The sequence below is a fragment of the Rhamphochromis longiceps genome, linkage group LG10 (genome assembly GCF_057381845.1).
Source record: "Rhamphochromis longiceps isolate RC_006_pf linkage group LG10, R_longiceps_female_GT1.1, whole genome shotgun sequence".
In the NCBI taxonomy this organism is placed as follows: domain Eukaryota; kingdom Metazoa; phylum Chordata; class Actinopteri; order Cichliformes; family Cichlidae; genus Rhamphochromis; species Rhamphochromis longiceps.
In genome coordinates this window covers 34,849,693-34,872,391 of record NC_140566.1, presented here as the reverse complement: position 1 = coordinate 34,872,391, position 22,699 = coordinate 34,849,693, and the positions used below count along the sequence as shown (strand labels likewise).

General features: G+C 43.2%; 2 protein-coding genes across 2 annotated transcripts; both read left to right on the top strand.

The window, feature by feature from the left end:
• The first annotated feature begins 12,960 nt into the window (after positions 1 to 12,960).
• LOC146661316 (olfactory receptor 52J3-like) lies at positions 12,961 to 13,905 on the top strand. Its single transcript, XM_085419752.1, has one exon. The coding sequence runs from the start codon at positions 12,961 to 12,963 to the stop codon at positions 13,903 to 13,905; it is 945 nt and encodes a 314-aa protein (XP_085275878.1).
• Positions 13,906 to 15,578: 1,673 nt separating this feature from the next.
• LOC146661315 (olfactory receptor 52J3-like) lies at positions 15,579 to 20,034 on the top strand. Its single transcript, XM_085419751.1, has 2 exons — positions 15,579 to 15,968; positions 19,068 to 20,034. The coding sequence occupies exon 2, from the start codon at positions 19,090 to 19,092 to the stop codon at positions 20,032 to 20,034; it is 945 nt and encodes a 314-aa protein (XP_085275877.1). The 5' UTR covers positions 15,579 to 15,968; positions 19,068 to 19,089.
• The last annotated feature ends 2,665 nt before the right edge of the window (positions 20,035 to 22,699 follow it).

Below are 22,699 nucleotides of genomic sequence, written 5' to 3'. Positions count from 1 at the left end.
CTATCGAGAAGTTGGAATTTCTTTACTTCCACGGACCCGGTTGGTTCACCTTGCTTTTGCAGAGCCTCCCATTCCTTCCGCCATCTGTAGAACTCACGCTGGCTGCCGGTGAACTTTGGTAAAGCTGTGGCTTTCAGTTTTATGGCTGCGACCGAGGCTGCGTTGCGGACTGTGACAACTGCTTGGTCGGCATCTCTTTTAATCCTCTCTGCTTTGATCAGGACTGCCTTCCCTGACACCAGCTTTGGAAGGCAGGTTTGGAGCTCCATCAGTCGACGATCACAATCTCGCCTCTCAGCAGGTGGAGCCCAGCGGTTCCATGTCTGGTGTGCCTGCTTAGCTTTCTTCACCAGTTCTTCTAGATGGTGGAGCATAAAATCATATGCCTCCAGGGGTGTATCAGGCTGAGTGGATGTGACGTTCTCACACGCCATTTCTGCTGATTTTAGAGCAAGGGTCAGTTCTTTTTCACCATATGATGTCCACAGTGTCTCTCTGATCAGGTGCTTCACCTCCTTCAACTTCTGCTCACATTCTTTCTCCGTTTTTTCGACGTCTGCTCTCTGTTGGCCCATCAGCTCCGGTGTGCCCTCTGCTTCACACTGCGTGATGTAGGCGGCCTCAAGCTCCTCGTTCGCGTCAATCACTTTGGAGCACTCTACTGTGAGTCTCTTGAAGGAATCCTGCAGCTCCTCTACAGACATATCCATGTGGGTCCTTATTATATGGTTGGTGAGTCTGGAAAACAGTCTCTTTGCAGTGGTTCGCTCTATTTTCAGCTCTTCGAGTGACTTGGACTCAGCCATTCTGTTTTCTCGGTTATTGGTTGGACAGGCAAACGGCAAGTCGCGATTTCCTCCAGGCCCCCAGGTGGAGTCTTCTCTGTCTTTGTGGTGAGCTTTTGTGGAGTCTTCACTGGTCAAGGCCGGTTTCTCTACTGGCCAGGCCGGTTTTTTACTGTCAAGTGTTCCTCTGACTGTGAGGTGTCCACACTTGAAAAAGACCAGACTTTGAATTTCACTCAACTTTATTTAGACCAACTAGTTTGATAGCTGGTAGGTAGCAGCAGGTAAAAAACCTTTCAACACAAAAATAAAGAACATTTCATTAACCATTCAGATAAATTACACAGAAGACAGATGAAATAACAAAATACACTTCAGTAAAGCCATTTACCATGTGGTTAACTGTGTTAATTTAACTGTGGTTCTTAAATAAATATACACAATGTGTCTTCTTTGCATTTAACACTTTTTTATAAACAATTGTATTTTAAAGTATACATTTTAGAGTTCACAAACATTTTAATAGACTTTAACTAAGGATTTTCTTTACAAAGAATTATTTTCTTTAAATCAAAACCAAACATTTATTCACTAGTTTTACGATCCACCCAAGGATTTGGGGTAACTATTTTTAATATTAATTAACATAAATATGTGGGAACACTAACTGCACAAACAATTTATTCAAACTTAAACATTCATTTTTGTCAATATAATTAAACTTAAATGCAGCAACTATTTCCCTAAGCGTAAAACATTTGCACAACTGAGCTTCCATAGTCCCAGATACATCTGCAAAAGCAAAATGTGAACTCAAGAGCTTACCGATAGCCTGTCTTGTTCAAAGTCTTCCTCACAGTGGAAAAGTGCTTTGTTTGCCGTCCTCTCAGTATGTTGCACCCGGGTCAAATGACTGCTGCATGCATTTAAAGGTTTACTCAGCACGCCCACCCTTGATTGCTCTAATGTGGCTCACCTGGCAGGGCGGCGCACACCAGGCCGTGCTTAGTTGTTGATTGCACCCAAGGTCTAATCAGCGGCCATGGGTAAGCAGCAGCACCGAACAGGTAGAGGGCAGGAGGAGGAAAAGAGGAATAACAGCCACACCTACTAGGTCAGCGCGACAGCCACAGAGACATCGAGCTGTTAGCCATTAGCATGCGTCTGTACTACATCCCCAGGGAATTCTCACATGTTATTGCGATAACAGCGTATGTTCCCCCTTCGGCCAACGCGGATGCAGCCTGTGACTCTTTCCACTCTGTTGTCATCTCAGAGAGCCCTTCTTTTAATATCAGGGGACTTTAATCATGTCTCACTGAACTCCACGCTGCCCACCTTCACCCAGTACGTGGCATGCCCAACCAGAGACAATAAAACACTGGACTTACTGTATGCCAATGCTGAAGAGGCATACAGTTCATTACCTCTACCTCTCCTGGGCAGATCTGATCACAACCTGGTGTACCTTGTCCCTGTGTATGAGCCCTTAGTGCAGAGGGAGCCACACACAGTGCAGAGATGGTCGGAGGAGAGCGAGGAGGCTCTTAAGGACTGTTTGGAGTCTACAGGGTGGGCCATTTATATGGATACACCGTAATAACATGGAAATGGTTGGTGATATTAAAGTCCTGTTTGTGGCACATTAGTATATGTGAGGGGGCAAACTCCTCAAGATGGGTGGTGACCATGGTGGCCATTTAGAAGTCGGCCATCTTGGATACAACTTTTGTTTTTTCAATAGGAAGAGGGCCATGTGACACATCAAACTTATTGTTAATGTCAAGTTTCTCTTTGTTCACAACCATTGACATGTTAAAGAGGTTAACACGTGAGGAGCGGATTGAAATTGTGTTTATATCTGGTGAACGCAGTAACCGGGTCATTGCAGCAGATTTCAATGCAAGACACCCTACAAGACCACCCATCTCCCATGCTACAGTTAGCAAACTGCTTGCTAAGTTTCATGAAACTGGTTCAGTGTTGGATTTGCCAAAAGTGGAGGCAAGAAAACTGTCACTAATGAAGAAACATCAGTGGCTGTCCTAGCTTCATTCAGCAAGAGCCCACAGCGTAGCACTCACCGCATGTCACTGGAGAGTGGCATTAGTCGAACATCCCTTCGGCGGATATTAGCTACTCACAAATGGCACCCTTACAAACTCCACGCAGAAGATTTTGTTCAGTGATGGGGCAAACTTTTATTTGAATTGTGAAGTTAACCCTCCTGCCATCCTTTAAAAAACTCACACCCATCACCCTAGGGACCATTCTCAGCCACGCCATAAAAAGACCATATATCCATATTTTATTCCACTTTAAATTAGCCAACCTTGTAAAACTACTTCTCCCTGAAATATTCATGTAAAGTTTTAATTATATTTTCGTTGTTTTAACCCTTCAAATCCCAGTGTTATTACATGAGCGCCCTGTGTTATAAGCCCCAAAAACCAAAAAACGAAACTAAATATTTCCACAAAAAACCAGTTGAAGTAATATGTGATTGTCATTATAAGTAGGCCTTTAGATGGACCAAAGATTGGCACCAACATACATTTTGACCTGCCATTATTTTTTTGCATTTTTTTTGCAATTTAAAAATTAAAACTTCAAGGCCCTGAGTCTTCATTGACATCCAAGAAAAGAAGAAAAAATAAAATCATATGATGATAATTTGGGGTTGAAAAATAGCGTTTATAATGGAAGTCAATGGGCAGAAAATGGTCCCCAGGGTGATGGGTGTGGGGATTTCTGCTGCTCAGCCATTTTAGGCTGATTTAAGGAATTCACACTGGAATATTAACATTGACAGGTAAAAACTATCCTGTGGCAAGTTTGGTTATATTCCACTGAACACAGTGGAAATGGCAGCCATTTAACACATAGCAGTGGCACAAAAAGGTCCCAAGAAGGCAGGAGGGTTAAACAAAACCACCGCTATTGGTCTGACACTAACCCACATTGGATGGATCCCTCCAAGACTGTTGGAACAACAAAAGTGATGGTTTGGTGTGGTATATGGGGTACAACGATAGTGGGTCCATTCTTCATCAATGGAAACCTCAAGGCCACTGGATATTTGAAATTGCTACATGATGATGTGTTTCCCTCTTTGTACACTGAAGCTGGCACGTTCCCTGAGTTTTTCCAGCTGGATGGTGCACCACCACATTACGGGTGCCAGGTCCGAGCATTCCTAGATGAACAGTTTCCTGGAAAGTGGATTGGTCGTCGTGGGCCAGTTGAATGGCCCCCAAGGTCTCCCGATCGGACCCCCTTAGACTTTTATCTTTGGGGTCATCTGAAGGCAATTGTCTATGGTGTGAAGATACGAGATGTGCAGCACCTGAAACTACGGATACTGAATGCCTGTGCTGGCATTTCTCCTGCGGTGTTGCTATCAGTGTGTGAAGAGTGGGAGAAGAGGGTTGCATTGACAATCCAACACAATGGGCAGCACATTGAACACATTTTATAAGTGGTCAGAAACTTGTAAATAACTCATGAAAGAATAAAGTTACCCTGAAACCAAGCACACCATTGTTTTTCTTGTGACATTACCAATAAGTTTGATGTGTCACATGGCCCTCTTCCTATTGAAAAAACAAAAGTTGTATCCAAGATGGCCGACTTCTAAATGGCCACCATGGTCACCACCCATCTTGAGGAGTTTGCCCCCTCACATATACTAATGTGCCACAAACAGGACTTTAATATCACCAACCATTCCCATGTTATTACGGTGTATCCATATAAATGGCCCACCCTGTACTGTGTGGGAGGTGATCTGTGACAACCACGGAGAGGACATTGACAGCCTTGTGACATGCATTATGGACTATATTAACTTCTGTGTGGTTAACACCGTACCTACCAGGACTGTGCGGTGCTTCTCTAACAACAACCTGGATGACTGCAGAAATTAAAGCCATCCTCATGCAGAAGAGGAGGGCCTTAAAATCCAGAGACAAAGAGGAGTTGAAAAGGGGGCAGAGAGAGCTGATAATGAATGGGAAGGACAGCTACAGGCAGAAGATGGAGAACCAGCTTCTGGTGAAGTCTGGAGAGGCCTTAGAACCATCTCGTGCCACAAACATCAGAACTCTCTGCCTGGGAGGGATGTGAGGTGGGCAAATGAACTGAATCTGTTCCATCTCTGACACCTCAGACACTTCACACCTCCTCTACTCACCCTGCTCACTCCTCCCCACCCCCAACAACAGCATCCAATACACACTCAACACAAGGCTCCAGCCTGTCTCTCTCAACAACCCAGGTTAGAAGGGAACTGGGGAGGATTAAAGCCAAGAAGGCAGGGGGTTCAGATGGCATGAGCTCAAGGGTCGTCAGGTCCTGTGCAGACCAACTGTGTGGGGTGATGGAGAACCTCTTCAACCTGAGCCTGAGGCTGGGGAGAATCCCACAACTCTTGAAAACCTCCTGTGTTGTACCAGTGCCAAAGACCTCACGCCCCAAGGACCTCAACAGCTATAGGCTGGTGGCTCTGACATCCCACCTGATGAAGACCATGGAGCGGCTGGTCCTGGCTCAGCTTCGGCGCCAGGTGAGCTCATCACTGGACCCACTTCAGTTTGCCTACCAGCCTGGCATCGGAGCGGATGATGTTGTCATTCACCTCCTACATCGTTCCCTCTCTCACCTGGAGACCGCTGGGAGCACTGTGAGAATCATGTTATTTGATTTTTTCTCCAGTGCCTTCAACACTATTCTTCCCATGGTCCTGAAGGACAAGCTGGAAAACACCGGAGTGGACCACCACCTCACTACCTGGATTCTGGACTACCTCACTGACCGACCACAGTATGTGAGAACTCAGGGCTGTGTGTCGGACAGAGTCGTCTGCAGTACAGGGCTCCACAGGGAACGGTTCTGGCTCCGTTCCTCTTCACCATCTACACTGCAGACTTCTCCCACAACTCCACCCAGTGCTTCCTGCAGAAGTTCTCTGATGACTCTGCAATAGTCGCCCTCATCACTGATGGGGACAACAAGGAGTACAGAGAACTGACTCAGGACTTTGAGGACTGGTGCCAGCTGAACTACCTCCACAGCAACACTAATAAAACCAAGGAGTTGGTGGTAGACTTCCGCAGGCACAAACATCCTCCACTGCAACCACCGAACATCCAAGGTATGGACATTGAGGCTGTGGACAGCTACAGGTACCTTGGTGTTTATCTGAACAATAAACTGGACTGGACTCATAATTAGGACACCCTCTACAGGAAAGGGCAGAGCAGGCTGTACTGTCTTTTGGAGTGAAGGTCCCACTCCTGAAGACCTTCTATGACTCTGTGGTGGCCTCAGCTATCTTTTACGGTGTGGTCTGCTGGGGCAGCAGCAACTCTTCTGGGGACAGGAAGAGACTGATCTGGAGGGCCAGCTCTGTTCTAGGATGCCCTCTGGACCCAGTGGAGGTAGTGAGTGACAGGAGAATGGTGGCTAAGCTGTCATCCCTTTTGGACAACATCTCCCAACCCATGCAGGAGACTCTGACAGCACTGAGCAGCTCCTTCAGTGGCAGGCTGCGGCACCCGATCTGCTGTCAGACTCCACAACAAAGACTTTGCAGCTGATCAAACACACAAACCCACTCATGTGCAATAAGACTAAGTGCAATACTCTTTTTCTGACAAAGTTGTATTTTTACTCAATTGTATATAGCACTTGTATTCCAATTTTATCCTATTGTGTATATTATTATTTTATTTTATTCTATTCTGTACAGTTGTTTACAGTATCGTATTCTTATTCTATTCCAGTGTTCTCTGATTTTGCTATATAACTTGGCACTGCCCACTCTCTGCTGTAACAAAACAAATTTCCCACGTGTGGGACTAATAAAGGTTATCTTATCTTATCTTATCTTAGATTATGCTATTCCATGTGTTATCATGTATTTATGTTATGATGTGATGTGTACTAATGATTATTAATAGTTACAGCTAAAAGTAGTAGGAATAATTGGGACTTGAGAGCATCAGTAACCTTATCCTGAGCATATGCACGAACATCTGTGAATTCATCTGCCGCTTTGCAGAGAGAGACAATGTAGTTTTGTGAAAGGTATGGTTTTGATCCAGAATACACCGTTATGTTAAATGGGGTTAAAGCCAAGTTTAAACTACAAGAGGTGCAAAGGGCGTTCACTTTGCTGGATTACTTTGTTAAAATTCAACAAATTGATAGTGTCCCTGACACTATTTTGTGTCAGTTTACTGAGTTTATTATCCCATTGCTTTTAGATGGTGAACATTCAGCAGATGGCTCCCTGCTTGTTGATCCTGTGCCAGCAGGACCCGGGCCATGACCAAAATGGAGACCCCAGAGACCCAAACAACCGTTCACAAAACTCACAGGGGAGCAGAGTCCAAAGCACAGTGCAGGTGGCCGGCCTGGGGCCCGATAGCACAGGAGGCCGTCCACGAAGAAGGCCGTGGCGGCGCGTAAAAAGTTCAGGAGGCCGGCCACGAAGAAGGTCGTGGCGGCGCGCAAAAAGTTCAGGAGGCCGTCCACGAAGGAGGCCGTGGCGGCGCGTAAAGAGTTCAGGAGGCCGTCCACGAAGGAGGCCGTGGCGGCAACAACCTCGTTTAGGAGGGCGGCCACGACGGCGATGACGACTAGCCAGCAGCCTAGAAAACAGCCAATGAAGATGAGGTGCCAGACGCGGACCGGATGGTGGTGTGCCAACAGTGGAACCAGGCACAGACGAGGAGAAGGAAGAGGCTGGACCCGCTGAAGCCAAACCAGGCGGGGCTGGAGCTGATGCAGCAGGCGATGATGCGGAAGCCGAAGGAGCTGCTGCAGGCGATGATGCGGATGCCGAAGAAGCTGCTGCAGGCGATGATGCAGGCACAAAGGCTGGACCAGACGAGGATGCAGGCACGAAGGCTGGACCAGACGAGGATGCAGACACGAAGGCTGGACCAGACGAGGATGCAGACACGAAGGCTGGGCCAGACGAGGATGCAGGCACGAAGGCTGGACCAGACGAGGATGCAGACACGAAGGCTGGGCCAGACGAGGTAGCAGGCACGAAGGCTGGACCAGACGAGGATGCAGACACGAAGGCTGGACCAGACGAGGATGCAGACACGAAGGCTGGGCCAGACGAGGTAGCAGGCACGAAGGCTGGACCAGACGAGGATGCAGACACGAAGGCTGGGCCAGACGAGGATGCAGACACGAAGGCTGGACCAGACGAGGATGCAGACACGAAGGCTGGGCCAGACGAGGATGCAGGCACGAAGGCTGGGCCAGACGAGGATGCAGGCACGAAAGCTGGACCAGGCGAGGATGAAGCCGGACCAGGCGAGGATGAAGCCGGACCTCCTTAGACGGATTAAGCGCTGCTGGGTCCATCTTGTGGTCGCGTCGTACTGTCACGGTTTGGGTCAGTGGCCGTGTGAAGAGTGGAAAGGAGGACTCAAATGCAGTACTTATTTAGACGTGAGGGCGATTTATTAACAATACCAAACATAAAGTGGAGATGGCAAAACAGAACTAAGGATGAACTAAACTGGGAGTTAAACTACACCAAGGAGTGGCAAACCTGAACATGAAGGGAGAACAGCAGGGAGAGCACGCAGGGGATTTCACAGAGTATGAACACAGACGTCGCGACGAGGAACAGAGGAAAACACACACTATAAGTACACAGAGAGACACTGGGAAATCACACACAGGTGGGGGACACAGCTGGACCTGATTAACCTGATGAGACAGGGGAACACTAACACCAGGGACCAATAGAGGGAGCACAAACCCAGAACCCAGTATCTAAAATCCCAAAACACAAACCATCCCAAAACAGCCATGAATAATAATGAAAGTAATAACAATAAAGAACACAAACACAAAGTCACTGAGTCATGGCCGCAGGACCATGACAATATCTATATTGGGTGTTCTGTTATAAAATGTTCTGCAATGATTTTGAGGTTTTCTTTATTGCTATTGATTTGCGGCTGCTTTACGACAGTCAGCTGGGGTAGTACACTCTATCAGGAGGGGCTATGAACTCACATGGCTTGTAGCTGTGCCGGAGAGCAACTATGGTGAGCTAGTGGTGAATATTTACATCTGCAGTAGCCTTAAAATACTATTGTTCATTCTCCTGCCAGTGGTGGAGGAGACTCGTTTTTTTTTTTTTCAGAAGAGGCCTCACTGTCATGCTGTTTCACTGGTGCCATTTTTCTTTGGACCTCGAGTATTTGGACTGAAGTACTTACACCCATGTACACAATTAGTGGCATACATTTTTTTCATTTTACTGGCCAGCTATCACAATTGTTTTCTCATTCACAAAGACTATACAAAAACATTTTGGTTACTGCCAAATAGACACTCTCTGATTACGGACTGAGGAGGTTGCAGTTTACAAGGCCAGGACTGAGAAAAGACTCTCTAAATAATATATTCACCTATCTCCAGGCTCAGAGAAGTGGGTAATTGATGCAAGTATTGTTTTTCTTTCTCTCTTTTCTTCTTCTCTTTGTTTACATTACATTCCAGGGGAACTGTAAGTTGTTCAGGTTGTAAACATTTTGGTTAAGTTTCTTTTGATGTACCAGTGTCAAGCTGATGTATAAGAGGGTATGTTAGGAGGTGTTAAGGACATATGTGCTCCAGTTCGGCAATTCTTTAAGGTATTGGACACCAATGGTAAACTGCCATCAGACCCTAAATAAATTGCCCTCTGTTGTTATCAATATTGTTTTGATCATTCTTAGGTGAGTGGACATATAGGTTACATTTACAAAGAGTTTGTAATTGTAATTGTAAATATCATTGTATTTAAAATCCATTCATTTTGGGCACGTAATTTTCAAGCAGGAAGCTAAGAAAGCCCTTTGGGGCAAAACTGGTTAATATTTCCAACAGAATTACAGCTGGTCTTGGATCTGAAAATCCCAATACCTGTAATAATCAAGCTTTGCTTTTGGTTCAAATTAATTTCTTCTGTGATTTCTAAATTCAAAAATATAAATGTACAAACTTGGAGAAAGATGTTTGCAGAACTTACAGATATTTTCAGATCTGAGTTTACTGACGCAACAAACCCTGGCGCATTGGGTGCATGTTCACATTATAAAAAACATGTCAGCCAAGCCTCAAGTGTGATTTGAGCAGGTTCACGTCAACTGAGGTGCGTATGAGACACAAACACACGCACTACCTGATCTTACTACAGACTAAAATATATGTATCCTTTGTTTTATTTGTGTTGCATTTAGTGATGTCTTAACTCCACTACCACCGATTCATTGTAGGATGGCTTTCATTTGCTCTTTTGATTCAACTCCTATTTCTGGTGATTTAATTAGTAAAAGGTGGTTTTAGGAGTAAACAACAAGCAAACCCAAATATTAGAATGTTGGGCTCATTAAATGTTGACAGTAATTTTAGGTGGTTGACCTACCCAGAGTTAGGAGTGGATTTTGTTTAACATCAAAATTTGTAATCTACTGATAGAAACTATTACTACTAACTACTGCCATGCAAAATGTTTTAAAAGTTTGAAAATATGTCTGGTTAGTAACCGACTAAAAATAAACCTCACCCTGACTCTTGAAGGGTTAATGGGGATCTATCATGTGGTCAGCAAAAAGAAAATTAATTATAAGTATAAAGATTTAATCTTTATACTGCTGAAAATAAATACTTGGACTAAAATTTCAATGAACAAACAAAAGCTCAACATGAGGAAACTTCAATTAAGGAGTTCTAATTCTAGTAACAAGGGAACATTTGGTAATTGCTTTGGAAATAGTGCCTATTTATTAAAAAAAAAAAAAAAAGCAAAAGAAGCTGACAATCATCATGTGTCCAGACGTTTCCATTTGACTTTTCATTTGTTTGTGATTGTTCATAAACAAGGGTAATAGTTTCTATTACCTAATGTGAGCTGAGTTTTCAAAATCAAGTCTGTGACTGATGATGACTCACCGGAGGAACATCAGTTCACAATTTTTGGAAAATCTCTTTGATCCTATTTCTATCACCTAACATTTAAATTTAAATTTTATTTTGAGCTATTTCTTTTTGGCTCGAGCTCCAGTTTTGTGTGTTCCATCTTCATTTTTGTTTGGGGTTAAATACAAATTGCAAAAGCTCAGTTTTCAAATTTTTCTGGACTGCGTCATTTAAAAAGATTTGCTCATGTTTGTGAAGAATATTTACTTCAGTTTTGCACTTTGATCAGTGAATGTGGAAAGAAAAAAGGGGGGTGCTTTATCAAAAAGGAAAGCTTGAAGCCTAATCTTGAAAGTAGAGATAGTGTCTGTCTCCTGAATCCAAACTGGAAGCTGGTTCCACAGAAGAGGGGCCTGAAAACTGAAGGCTCTGCCTCCCATTCTACTTTTAAATACTCTAGGAACAACAAGTAGGCCTGCAGAGCGAGAGCAAAGTGCTCTAATAGGGTGATATGGTACTACAAGGTCATTAAGATAAGATGGGGCCTGATTATTTAAGACCTTGTATGTGAGGAGCAGGATTTTGAATTCTGGATTTAACAGGAAGCCAAAACAGGAGAAATCTGCTCTTCAGGGAGTTTTTAGGACTTCCTGATAATAATGAATTACAGTCGTCCAGCCTGGAAGTAATAAGTGCATGAACTAGTTTTTCAGCGTCACTCTGAGACAGGATATTTCTAATTTTAGAGATGTTGCACAAATGGAAGAACGCAGTCTTACATATTTGTTTAATATGTGCGTTGAAGGACATGTCCTGGTCAAAAATGACTCCAAGGTTCCTCACAGTGTTACTGGAGGCCGAGGTAATGCCATCCAGAGTAAGAATCTGCTTAGATACCATATTTCTAAGCTTTTCAGGGCCGAGTACAATAACCTCAGTTTTATCTGAATTAAGAAGCAGAAAGTTAGCGGCCATCCAGGTCTTTATGTCTTTAAGACATTCCTGAATTGGTGTGTGTTATCCGGGTTCATGGACAGATAGAATTGGGTGTCATCTGCATAGCAGTGTAAATGTATGCTATGTCTTCTGATGCTGCTGCCTAAGGGAAGCATGTATAATGTAAACAAAGTATCCTCACACAGAACCCTGTGGAACTCCATAATTAATCTTAGTCAGTGAAGAAGACTTCCCATTTACACAGCTAAATCAAAGTTTAAAAAATAGATATGATTTAAACCACTGCACCAGTATTGAAAGCTGTAACGAGATCCAGCAGGACTAGCACAGAGGTGAGTCAACTGTTAGAGGCCATAAGAAGATCCTTCATAACTTTCCCTAGTGCCATTTCTCTACAGTCATGAATTCTGCTTGTTGGTTGCTCTGATTGAATTTGAATTGCTCAACTTGAATAAAAGCTTCTAAAACTGAATTTGAATTAGCCTAATTTGAAATTCAGTGTACTGGATTGAGAATGAACATCACTAAATTGAAACTGAATTTTTGTATTCCATCCTTCTTTAAAAGACATGATATAAGACTATCACTGAAATGGCAAACTTTGAAAAAAAAAAAACCCAACACTTCTCATTCTCTAAACAGCTGTAGATTACGCTATCTGTGCTTGTTTACTGTTATCAATAATTACATTTCTAAATTCTCTTTGTTCATATGATCTGTCATTTGACATGATGAATGACTTCTGAATGCTTAATCTGTGCCCCGCTCAAGCTCAAGATGCTGCAGGTCCATTTTGTAACACTGCGTCCGCAGGTAGAACGTAGCTCTATTAACTGGCACTCAATTACTCTGTGGTTTTCATAAAGGACCTAGATGTTTGACAAAAACTGAATTGTAGAACTGAAATTGAATGGTGGAAAGTGAAACTGAAAACATTCAGGAGCTAAATTTAAAGAAGAATGGAATACAAATTCAAATGTAATTATTAAATTTTCAAAATATAAAATTCTATTTCAACTTAGTGATGAACCTTTTCAAACAAATACATGGGATTTCAAATTAAGCTAATTCAAATTCTGTTTTAGAAGCTTTTATTCAAGTTGAGCAATTCAGATTCAATCTGAGAAATTCAAATACAAATTTAACTTATTCAAATTCAGTTTCTAATAGCACAAAGTTCTGCCTGTAAGTGGCTTTCAAAAACACTTGAAAATCCCTTTAAAGTTTGAAAATAAACATGTTTTTTTGTCTTCTCTCCAGGTTGAAATTAACCTTCTGCACTATGGAAAACCAGACTTCAGATATCCTGCTCTTAGAAGGTTTACAGGTCAGCCCAGATGCCTCCATTCCCACCTTTATCCTCCTCCTCCTCATCTATATCTTCACCATGCTTTCCAACATTGTCCTGGTGATCCTGATCACGCTGGATAGTAGCCTCCACCAGCCCATGTATCTGCTCTTCTGTAACATGAGCATTAATGATGTATTTGGAGCCACAACAATCTTTCCACGTATGCTGAGGGATATTTTTATTCCCAGCTCAGATCGGTACATCCACTATGTAGACTATGTCATTCAGGCCTTTTGTGTTCACATTTATGCAGGTTCTTCTCACACTATACTCATGATCATGGCTTTTGATCGCTATGTGGCAATCTGCAACCCGCTGCAGTACGCCACCATCATGACCAACTGGATGGTGGTGAAGCTGTCGGTCTTGGCCTGGGCAGTAATCTTCGTTATGGTGACAATCCTCGTGGGCCTCAGCGTTCGCCTGTCACGCTGCAGGTGGATCATATTTAACCCTTTCTGTGACAATGCCTCTTTGTTTAAGCTCTCCTGTGAAAGCATCCTCATCAATAACATTTACGGTCTCGGCTACACTGTCCTCCTATTTGGCTCCTCCCTCGGCAGTATCACTATCACCTACCTGAGGATCGCCATGGTGTGTCTGAGCAGCAAGAGCAAGACACTGAACAGCCGGGCGCTCCAGACCTACACCACCCACCTGACTATGTTCGTCATCATGTTTGTGTCATCCACCGTCATGGTGCTCCTCCATCGCTTCCCACATTTGACAGACCAAAGGAAGTTAGCCTCCATGATGTTCCATGTGGTTCCTCCAGCACTGAATGCTGTTATCTATGGGATGCAGATCAAAGCAGTCCGACAAAAAATGTTCATCATGTTCACGAGGAATACAGTGACTGTGACTGACGGGAAATGATTCATATTCTCAATAAATAAATAAATATATTTACAGTACGTTTTTCTGCCTTTCATGTTTTTTTTATTTCTCATATCCCGATTTCCTTTGTGTATTTTACTAAATACATACATCACAGCAGTTCACCTCAGACATCTGCATTCCCCTCAATATAATGCAGGTAAGGCCTCAGTCACACCAGACACCAGTTGGTGTCTGCCTGACAAGTGTGAAGTGTGTGTCAAGAGCTTCTCCATTGCACCATAAGAAGATCCTTCATAACTTTCCCTAGTGCCATATCATTAGAAGGCATAGCATACATTTTCACTGCTATGCTGATGACACCCAGCTCTATCTGTCCATGAAGCCAGATAACACACACCAATGAGTTAAACTGCAGGAATGTCTTAAAGACATAAAGACCTGGATGGCCGCTAACTTTCTGCTTCTTAATTCAGATAAAACTGAGGTTATTGTACTCGACCCTGAAAATCTTAGAAATATGGTATCTAACCAGATTCTTACTCTGGATGGCATTACCTTGGCCTCCAGTAATGCTGTGAGGAACCTTGGAGTCATTTTTGACCAGGACATGTCCTTCAATGCACATATTAAACAAATATGTAAGACTGCTTTCTTCCATTTGTGCAACATCTCTAAAGTTAGAAATATCCTGTCTCAGAGTGACGCTGAAAAACTAGTTCATGCATTTATTACTTCCAGGCTGGACGACTGTAATTCATTATTATCAGGAAGTCCTAAAAACTCCCTGAAAAGCCTTCAGCTAATCCAAAATGCTGCAGCAAGAGTCCTGACAGGGACTAGAAAGAGAGAACATATTTCTCCTGTTTTGGCTTCCTGTTAAATCCAGAATTGAATTCAAAATCCTGCTCCTCACATACAAGGTCTTAAATAATCAGGCTCCATCTTATCTTAATGACCTTGTAGTACCATATCACCCTATTAGAGCACTTCGCTCTCGCTCTGCAGGCCTACTTGTTGTTCCTAGAGTATTTAAAAGTAGAATGGGAGGCAGAGCCTTCAGTTTTCAGGCCCCTCTTCTGTGGAGCCAGCTTCCAGTTTGGATTCGGGAGACAGACACTATTCCTACTTTTAAGATTAGGCTTCAAACTTTCCTTTTTGCTAAAGCATATAGTTAGGGCTGGACCAGGTGACCCTGAATCCTCCCTTAGTTATGCTACAATAGACGTAGGCTGCCGGAGGATTCCCATGATGCATTGAGTTTTTCTTTACTCACTATGTATTAACAGACCTCTCTGCATTGAATCATATCTGTTATTAATCTCTGTCTCTCTTCCACAGCATGTCTTTATCCTGTCTTCCTTCTTTCACCCCAACCAATCACAGCAGATGGCCCCGCCCCTCCCTGAGCCTGGTTCTGCCGGAGGTTTCTTCCTGTTAAAAGGGAGTTTTTCCTTCCCACTGTCGCCAAAGTGCTTGCTCATAGGGGGTCATATGATTGTTGGGTTTTTCTCTGTATCTATGAAGAGCCTTGAGGCGACTTTTGTTGTGATTTGGCGCTATATAAATAAAATTGAATTGAAATTGAATTGAATTGTAAGAGCTTGGTCCGTATAGCCACCAATGAGTTGGACTTGTTCCCGGTGGGTGATGAGCTCTGCCAGGGCTGCCCTTTGTCATAGATTCTCTTCGTAATTTTTATGAACAGAATTTCTAGGCATAGCTAAGTGGCAGAAGGCTTTCACTTGGGTGGCCTAAGTGCTGTGGCTGCAGTGATGCGGAGGCTGCACTGGTCTGTTGTAGTGAAGAGAGAGTTGAGTGTAAAAGGGGGCACTCTCAATTTACTGGTCGATCTACATCCCCTACCCTCACCTATGCTCATGAGCTGTGGGTAGTGACCGAAAGAATGGAATCACGGATACAAGTGGCGGAAATGGGTGGCTGGCATCTCCCTTAGAGATAGGGTGAGGAGTTCAGCCATCCGGGGAGGTCTTACTGTTTACTCACGCGACAAACCATCAGCATCAGGGAACATGTTCACATTATAAAAAACGTGTCAGCCAAGCCTCAGGTGTGATATCAGGAGGTTCACGTCAACTGAGGTGAGTATGAGACACAAACACACACATGATCTTACTATAGACCAAAATGGCTGTAGCCTTTGCTGGGTTTTATTTGTGTTGCATTTGGTGGAGTTAAGACTTCGTGTCACTAATTCGTTGTTGGATGGCCTTTCTTTGCTCTCTGATTTATATATGTATGTAGTTTATATAGTGTTGATTAAAATCTTAATGCTGGTGGTTCGAACTATCAGGGAAATGTGGTTTTAGGAGTAAACAACAGGTAAACAAAGACTAGAGTGTTAGGCTGATTGTTTTTTTGTTTGTTTGTTTTTTATTAATAACAATTTTAGGTGGTTGACCTGCCCAGAGGTATTAGTTAGGAGTTGATTTTGGTTAACACTGCAGTGTGTGATCTACTGATAGTAGTAATAGCCAAAATTTTTAAAATGTCTGAAAGTCTGTCTGGTTAGTAAGCAACTAAAACAAAACCTCACCCTAACCCTTGAAAGGTTAATGGGGATCTGGTGGATGTAAAAAGGATTAATTTTTCCATTTGAGCACTTTAAATCTAATTTCCTTTGCTGTGCACGTTATAATCTTTATACTGCTGAAAAAAAAAGAGAACACTTGGAATGAAATTTCAATGAACAAACTAAAACTCAACATGAGGAAACTTCAATTCAGGAATTCTAATTCTATCACCAGAGGAACATTTGTTCATTTCCTACTGCTACAACAAGCTTTAGAAATTGTGCTTGTAAAAAAAACAAAAGAAGTGGAAAAGCATCACATGTTTAAAGTTTCGATTAGACTTTTTAATTTATTCGTGATCTTGCATAAACAGTGGCAATAAAATATAGTTTCTTTTACCGAGTTTTGAAATCAAGTTTGTACCTGATGATGACTCATCAGGGGAACATCAGGTTACCATTTCTGGAAGATCCCTTGAAACCACAGAGAATAGTTGGGTCTGTTGTTTATCAGTGGTATCTAATGTCATTGTGTTTCCCTGATGAATCTCACATTTCTATTACCTAAACAGAAATGTAAAATTTAAATTACATTTTTCTTCATCCCTTTCTTTTTGGCTGGAGCTGCAGTGTTGTGTGATGCATTTTCATTTTCATTTTGGGTTAAATACAAAAAGCAAAAAGCTACATTTTTCAAGACGGCCTTATTTAAAAAGATGTGCTCATCTTGGTGGAGAATATTCAGCTCATTTCGCACTGTGACCAGTTGGGAGTGAGAAGTGGGAGACAAAAAAAAAAGACCCATGTAATGATTACATTCCTTTTTATCAAAAGGAATTGTCATGTTTCAGCTGTGTGGAGGCAGGAAAAGGACCCAAACGCAAAACTCACGACAACAAAATTAAACTCAAGAAGCTGCTTTATTGCAGAATGACATGAAAAACTAAACTAAACTAAACTGGGACATGGATAACTAATACACAGGGAAACACAGACATGAGGGAGATTACGACACTGACAAAGAGAAACACAGGGCTTAAATACACAGAGGGCACAGCTGGGAGTGATCAGGCTGGACGAGACAAGGGAAGCAAAACTAGAATCACTCACATGAGACATGGACCTTCAAAGTAAAACAGGAAACACACTGACTGAACGCTAGACATGCAAACTTAACAGCAACTGAGAAGACAGAACATAGGGACCTGAAACATGGGACAGAAAGCCACAGTAGACACAACGTGGACATAACAACGCCACAGGGAAAGAGTAAAACAAAACACAGAACTTCTTAGAAAATAAAATAGGAAACATAATGAAATGCAAACATGACTACATGAACTTGACAGCATAACAGACTTGAAACACATGAAGGGCAAGGGAGACTTAACAGGGGTTGGAAGACACAAGGGGAATCTAATAATAAAGAACTAGAAAAACTCATGAGCTTAATCATATAAACATCCAAATAAACTAAACTCAAAACACTGGGTCATAAGACCCAGGATCGTGACAGGAATGTTTTAAGCCTAATCTTAAAAGTAGAGAGACAGAATGCAAATAATGATAACACAAAACACTGTGTCTCCATGCCCAGGAGCATGACGCTAATGAATTACAGTAGTCCAGCCTAGAAGTAATAATGAGCTAGTTTTTAATCACTCTCAGATACAATGTTTCTAATCCGATTGTTAAGTGATGACGTGACAAATCCTACTTCCGGGTCTAAAGTAGTCTGCGTTTAATATGGCTTTTGTGTTGTTAACATGTTTAATGTTATGTATTTTCTTCTATTTGATCTCAAAAAGCTCCTAAAACAGTCAGTGATCACTGTTGACCTCCCTCGGCTTTTATTACCGCTAATCATTTATTTAAGCTCAGTTTTTAAAACCTTAGGATGTAACTACAGCCCAGCCCATGCAGCAGTATATGAATGACTAACCTCGTATTGTGGATGGATTATCTCAGTTGTTCTCCTGGCTGAAGTTTGGTCCTTTTACAGCATCCTGCCATGCGATTACGTTTGTTCCTGACCACCGAGAACACTCACGTTAACTTTTATCGAGTGGAAAAAAAGTTAGCTTGTTTATATTATGCTAACATAGCTGTGTCGCTAGCGGTCACGTAGCACATCATTATATACCAGCTAGCCCAACTTCAGTAACCCTACAAACGTCACTGCTGTTTAGTTTTCTGTCTTCATTTATGCTGGAAGTGATAACAGAGCTGTACGTTTGAATTTGTTTCAAAACCCCGCAGTCAGGACATGCTATATTGCATTTAGATAGAAGCTAGCGAGCTAACTCCCTGCTAACTTCTAACTCCGTTAAATGTCATAAATTCCGTTTTCATGGATGCCTGGATGTTAAACTCAATTGTTACACCTGGTAGAGCAGAACGCTGATCATTTTATTAAAGATGAAAGACTTTAGACAGTTTTTCAACTCTCAGTAATGCCATAGTGATCGTTTGATATATGGACCTGCAGCGGAGTTTAGGCCCAGACACGGCTAGTGACGTCAGACTGAACAACCGGATAGATATTTGTGGAAGAAAGCAGTCTTACATATTTGTTTAATATGTGCATTGAAGGTCAAAAAATGACCCCAAACACTTTAAAATCCCTTTAAAGTTTGAAAATAAACATGTTTTTTTGTCTTCTCTCCAGGTTGAAATTAACCTTCTGCACTATGGAAAACCAGACTTCAGATATCCTGCTCTTAGAAGGTTTACAGGTCAGCCCAGATGCCTCCATTCCCACCTTTACCCTCCTCCTCCTCATTTACATCTTCATCATGTTTTCCAACATTGTCCTGGTGATCCTGATCACGCTGGATAGTAGCCTCCACCAGCCCATGTATCTGCTCTTCTGTAACATGAGCATTAATGATGTATTTGGAGCCACAACAATCATTCCACGTATGCTGAGGGATATTTTTATTCCCAGCTCAGATCGGTACATCCACTATGTAGACTGTGTCATTCAGGCCTTTTGTGTTCACATTTATGCAGGTTCTTCTCACACTATACTCATGATCATGGCTTTTGATCGCTATGTGGCAATCTGCAACCCGCTGCAGTACGCCACCATCATGACCAACTGGATGGTGGTGAAGCTGTCGGTCTTGGCCTGGGCAGTAATCTTCATTATGGTGACAATCCTCGTGGGCCTCAGCGTTCGCCTGTCACGTTGCAGGTGGATCATATTTAACCCTTTCTGTGACAATGCCTCTTTGTTTAAGCTCTCCTGTGAAAACATCCTCATCAATAACATTTACGGTCTCGGCTACACTGTCCTTCTGCTGGGCTCCTCCATTGGCAGCGTCACTATCACCTACCTGAGGATCGCCATGGTGTGTCTGAGCAGCAAGAGCAAGACACTGAACAGCCGGGCGCTCCAGACCTACACCACCCACCTGACTATGTATGTCATCATGTTTTTGTCAGGCATTGTCATGGTGCTCCTCCATCGCTTCCCACATTTGACAGACCAAAGGAAGTTAGCCTCCATGATGTTCCATGTGGTTCCTCCAGCACTGAATGCTGTTATCTATGGGATGCAGATCAAAGCAGTCCGACAAAAAATGTTCATCATGTTCACGAGGAATACAGTGACTGTGACTGACGGGAAATGATTCATATTCTCAATAAATAAATAAATATATTTACAGTACCGTATTTTCACGACCATAAGGCGCACTGTGTTAAAAGGCGCAGTCTCAGTTATGTGTGCCCTTACTGTATTTAACACACACATAAGGCGCACTGGACCATAGGGCGCATACAAGTACCGTATGCGTATTTAAAAATAAAGCGGGAGCAAACGTGAATTCGGTACCTTACTCACATTTCTATTGCCGGTAATCGTCATCATCAACAACACACAAGCATACAAGTGTGCATATTTAAAAATAAAGCGGGAGCAAAACTGAGTTTGGTACTCACATTTTTATTACCAATAATCGTCATCATCAACAACACACAAGCATACAAGTGTGCGTATTTAAAAATAAAGCAGGAGCAAAACAAAGTTTAGTACTCACATTTTTATCATCAATTAAACCCATCGAAGTCCTCATCCTCTGTGTCTGAATTGAACAGCTGCGCTAAATCTCCATCACACATGCCAGGTTCACTGTCTTCACCGTCAGAGTCACTTTCCGTGCCGTGCGGCTCCTCGGAAACGATGCCGGCTTTTGCGAAAGCTCGAACAACAGTGCCAGCAGACATGTTAGCCCAAGCATCTACAATCCATTGGCAAATTGTGGCGTAACTCGCCCGGCGCTGCCTTCCACTCTTAGTGAAACTGTGGTCTCCACCGGTCATCCATCGCTCCCAGGCCGCTCGCAGCCTTACTTTGAACGGGCGGTTCACACCGATGTCCAGCGGTTGGAGTTCCTTTGTCAGGCCTCCCGGAATGACAGCAAGCTCACAGTTCATTTGCTTCACAAGTTTTTTCACATCGGCTGTGAGATGGGCACGCATAGAGTCACAGATCAACAGCGATGGTGATGCGTGGAAAAAACCACCTGGTCTCCTTACATACACCTCCCTCAGCCACTCTTTCATCATTTCCTCATCCATCCAGCCCTTTTCATTTGCCTTAATGATGATTTCTGCTGGAAACTTCTCTTTAGGCAAAGTCTTTCGCTTAAAAATCACCATAGGCGGCAGTTTCTGTCCATTAGCATGGCAGCCAAGCACAACAGTAAAAGAAGACTTTTCATACCCCGTTGTGCGTATCGCTACCGTGCTGGTCCCCTTCTTCTCCACAGTGTGACTCACCGGGATGTCAAAAGTGAGCGGGACCTCGTCCATGTTTGTGATGTGGCTGGGCTGGATGTTTTTGTCGCCGATGTGTTTGCTGCAGTAGGAGCGGAAGATGGCCAGCTTTTCCTTATAATCCGCTGGAAGTTGCTGCGCTATCGTAGTCCTGGTCCGGATGGAAAAATGGCACCGTTTCATAAAACGAAAGCACCAAGACGGACCTCCTTGGAAATGTTCAATGTTCATCTCTTCAGCAAGTGAAACCGCTTTTAGCCGAATGGTGACCGTCGAAACGCTTCTCCCGCTCGCTCTTTGCTCGATGATCCACCGCTCGAGTCTTTCCTCCAACTCGGGCCACCTCGCCTTATGTCCGCGGAAACTCAGCTGCGTTTTCTTGACCTGCCGGAGCTTGTTTTCCAGCTTCCTCCATTTGCGAACCATCGATTCGTTTATCTTAAATTCTCTCGCCGCTGCTCGATTTCCATGTTCCTCCGCGTAGCTGATGGCCTTCAGTTTAAACTGTGCTTCTTAAGCGTGTCTCTTTGCCATTTTCAGGGTTGTTAAAACAACGATGTCCTGCATAATGCACATACCTGTTCTTTTATACAGGTATGTGCGATTGTCCCGGTATATACGATCAACGCCCACACTTCACCCTTTAACGTTCTCATGGTGTTCTCTACTACGTCCTCCTTACAACACATAGGGTGCACTGCGCTATAGGGCGCGCCGCACTTTTTGAAGAAAATCTAAGCCTTTTAAGTGCGCCTTATGGTCGTGAAAATACGGTACGTTTTTCTGCCTTTCATGTTTTTTTTATTTCTCATATCCCGATTTCCTTTGTGTATTTTACTAAATACATACATCACAGCAGTTCACCTCAGACATCTGCATTCCCCTCAATATAATGCAGGTAAGGCCTCAGTCACACCAGACACCAGTTGGTGTCTGCCTGACAACCACCAGTCGCAAGTCGTAATGACTGTTTGTTCATTTTAGTTTAGTTTTTTTGTTTTTTTTACAATAAAAACAAAGGATCTTTAGCCCACTGACAGACATCCATAGGACTGAAAGGTCTGTGTGGCGCGGGTGTGGTCTCTGGCCCGCTGCAGGGGAGGGGTGGCATGGTGAGCTCCCGGGGCGGGGGGGAGGCGGGGCTGCACAGGTGTTTGGGACGAGTGACTGATTGTTTCTTTTCTTATGTTTCAGTGACAGTCGAGGAAGCGAACGGAGCGACTACTGAGCGGGAGTGTCTGTGTCCCGTGCGTTTAAGCTGAAACCACAGTTATAATAAAAGAAGTGTGTGTCACCATAACCACGGCGTGTGTGTGCGTGTGTTGGGGTCCGACGTCACAGTCTGACATCAGTTCTAATAAGGTCCTTCAGTGTTTTCTGATTCAGCTGACCTCATCTGAATTTGGAATTATGAAAACTACAAACTTTGAGAACAAAATGAGTAAACTTGATGATACTTTCAGTATTGTTGTGACAATCTGAGTTCAATGACACAACAGGGCAGTAATAAATGAATAG

Excerpts from the sequence above, each read along its gene's own strand:
- LOC146661315 (XM_085419751.1), top strand. The coding sequence starts at position 19,090 with ATGGAAAACCAGACTTCAGATATCCTGCTCTTAGAAGGTTTACAGGTC.
- LOC146661316 (XM_085419752.1), top strand. The coding sequence starts at position 12,961 with ATGGAAAACCAGACTTCAGATATCCTGCTCTTAGAAGGTTTACAGGTC.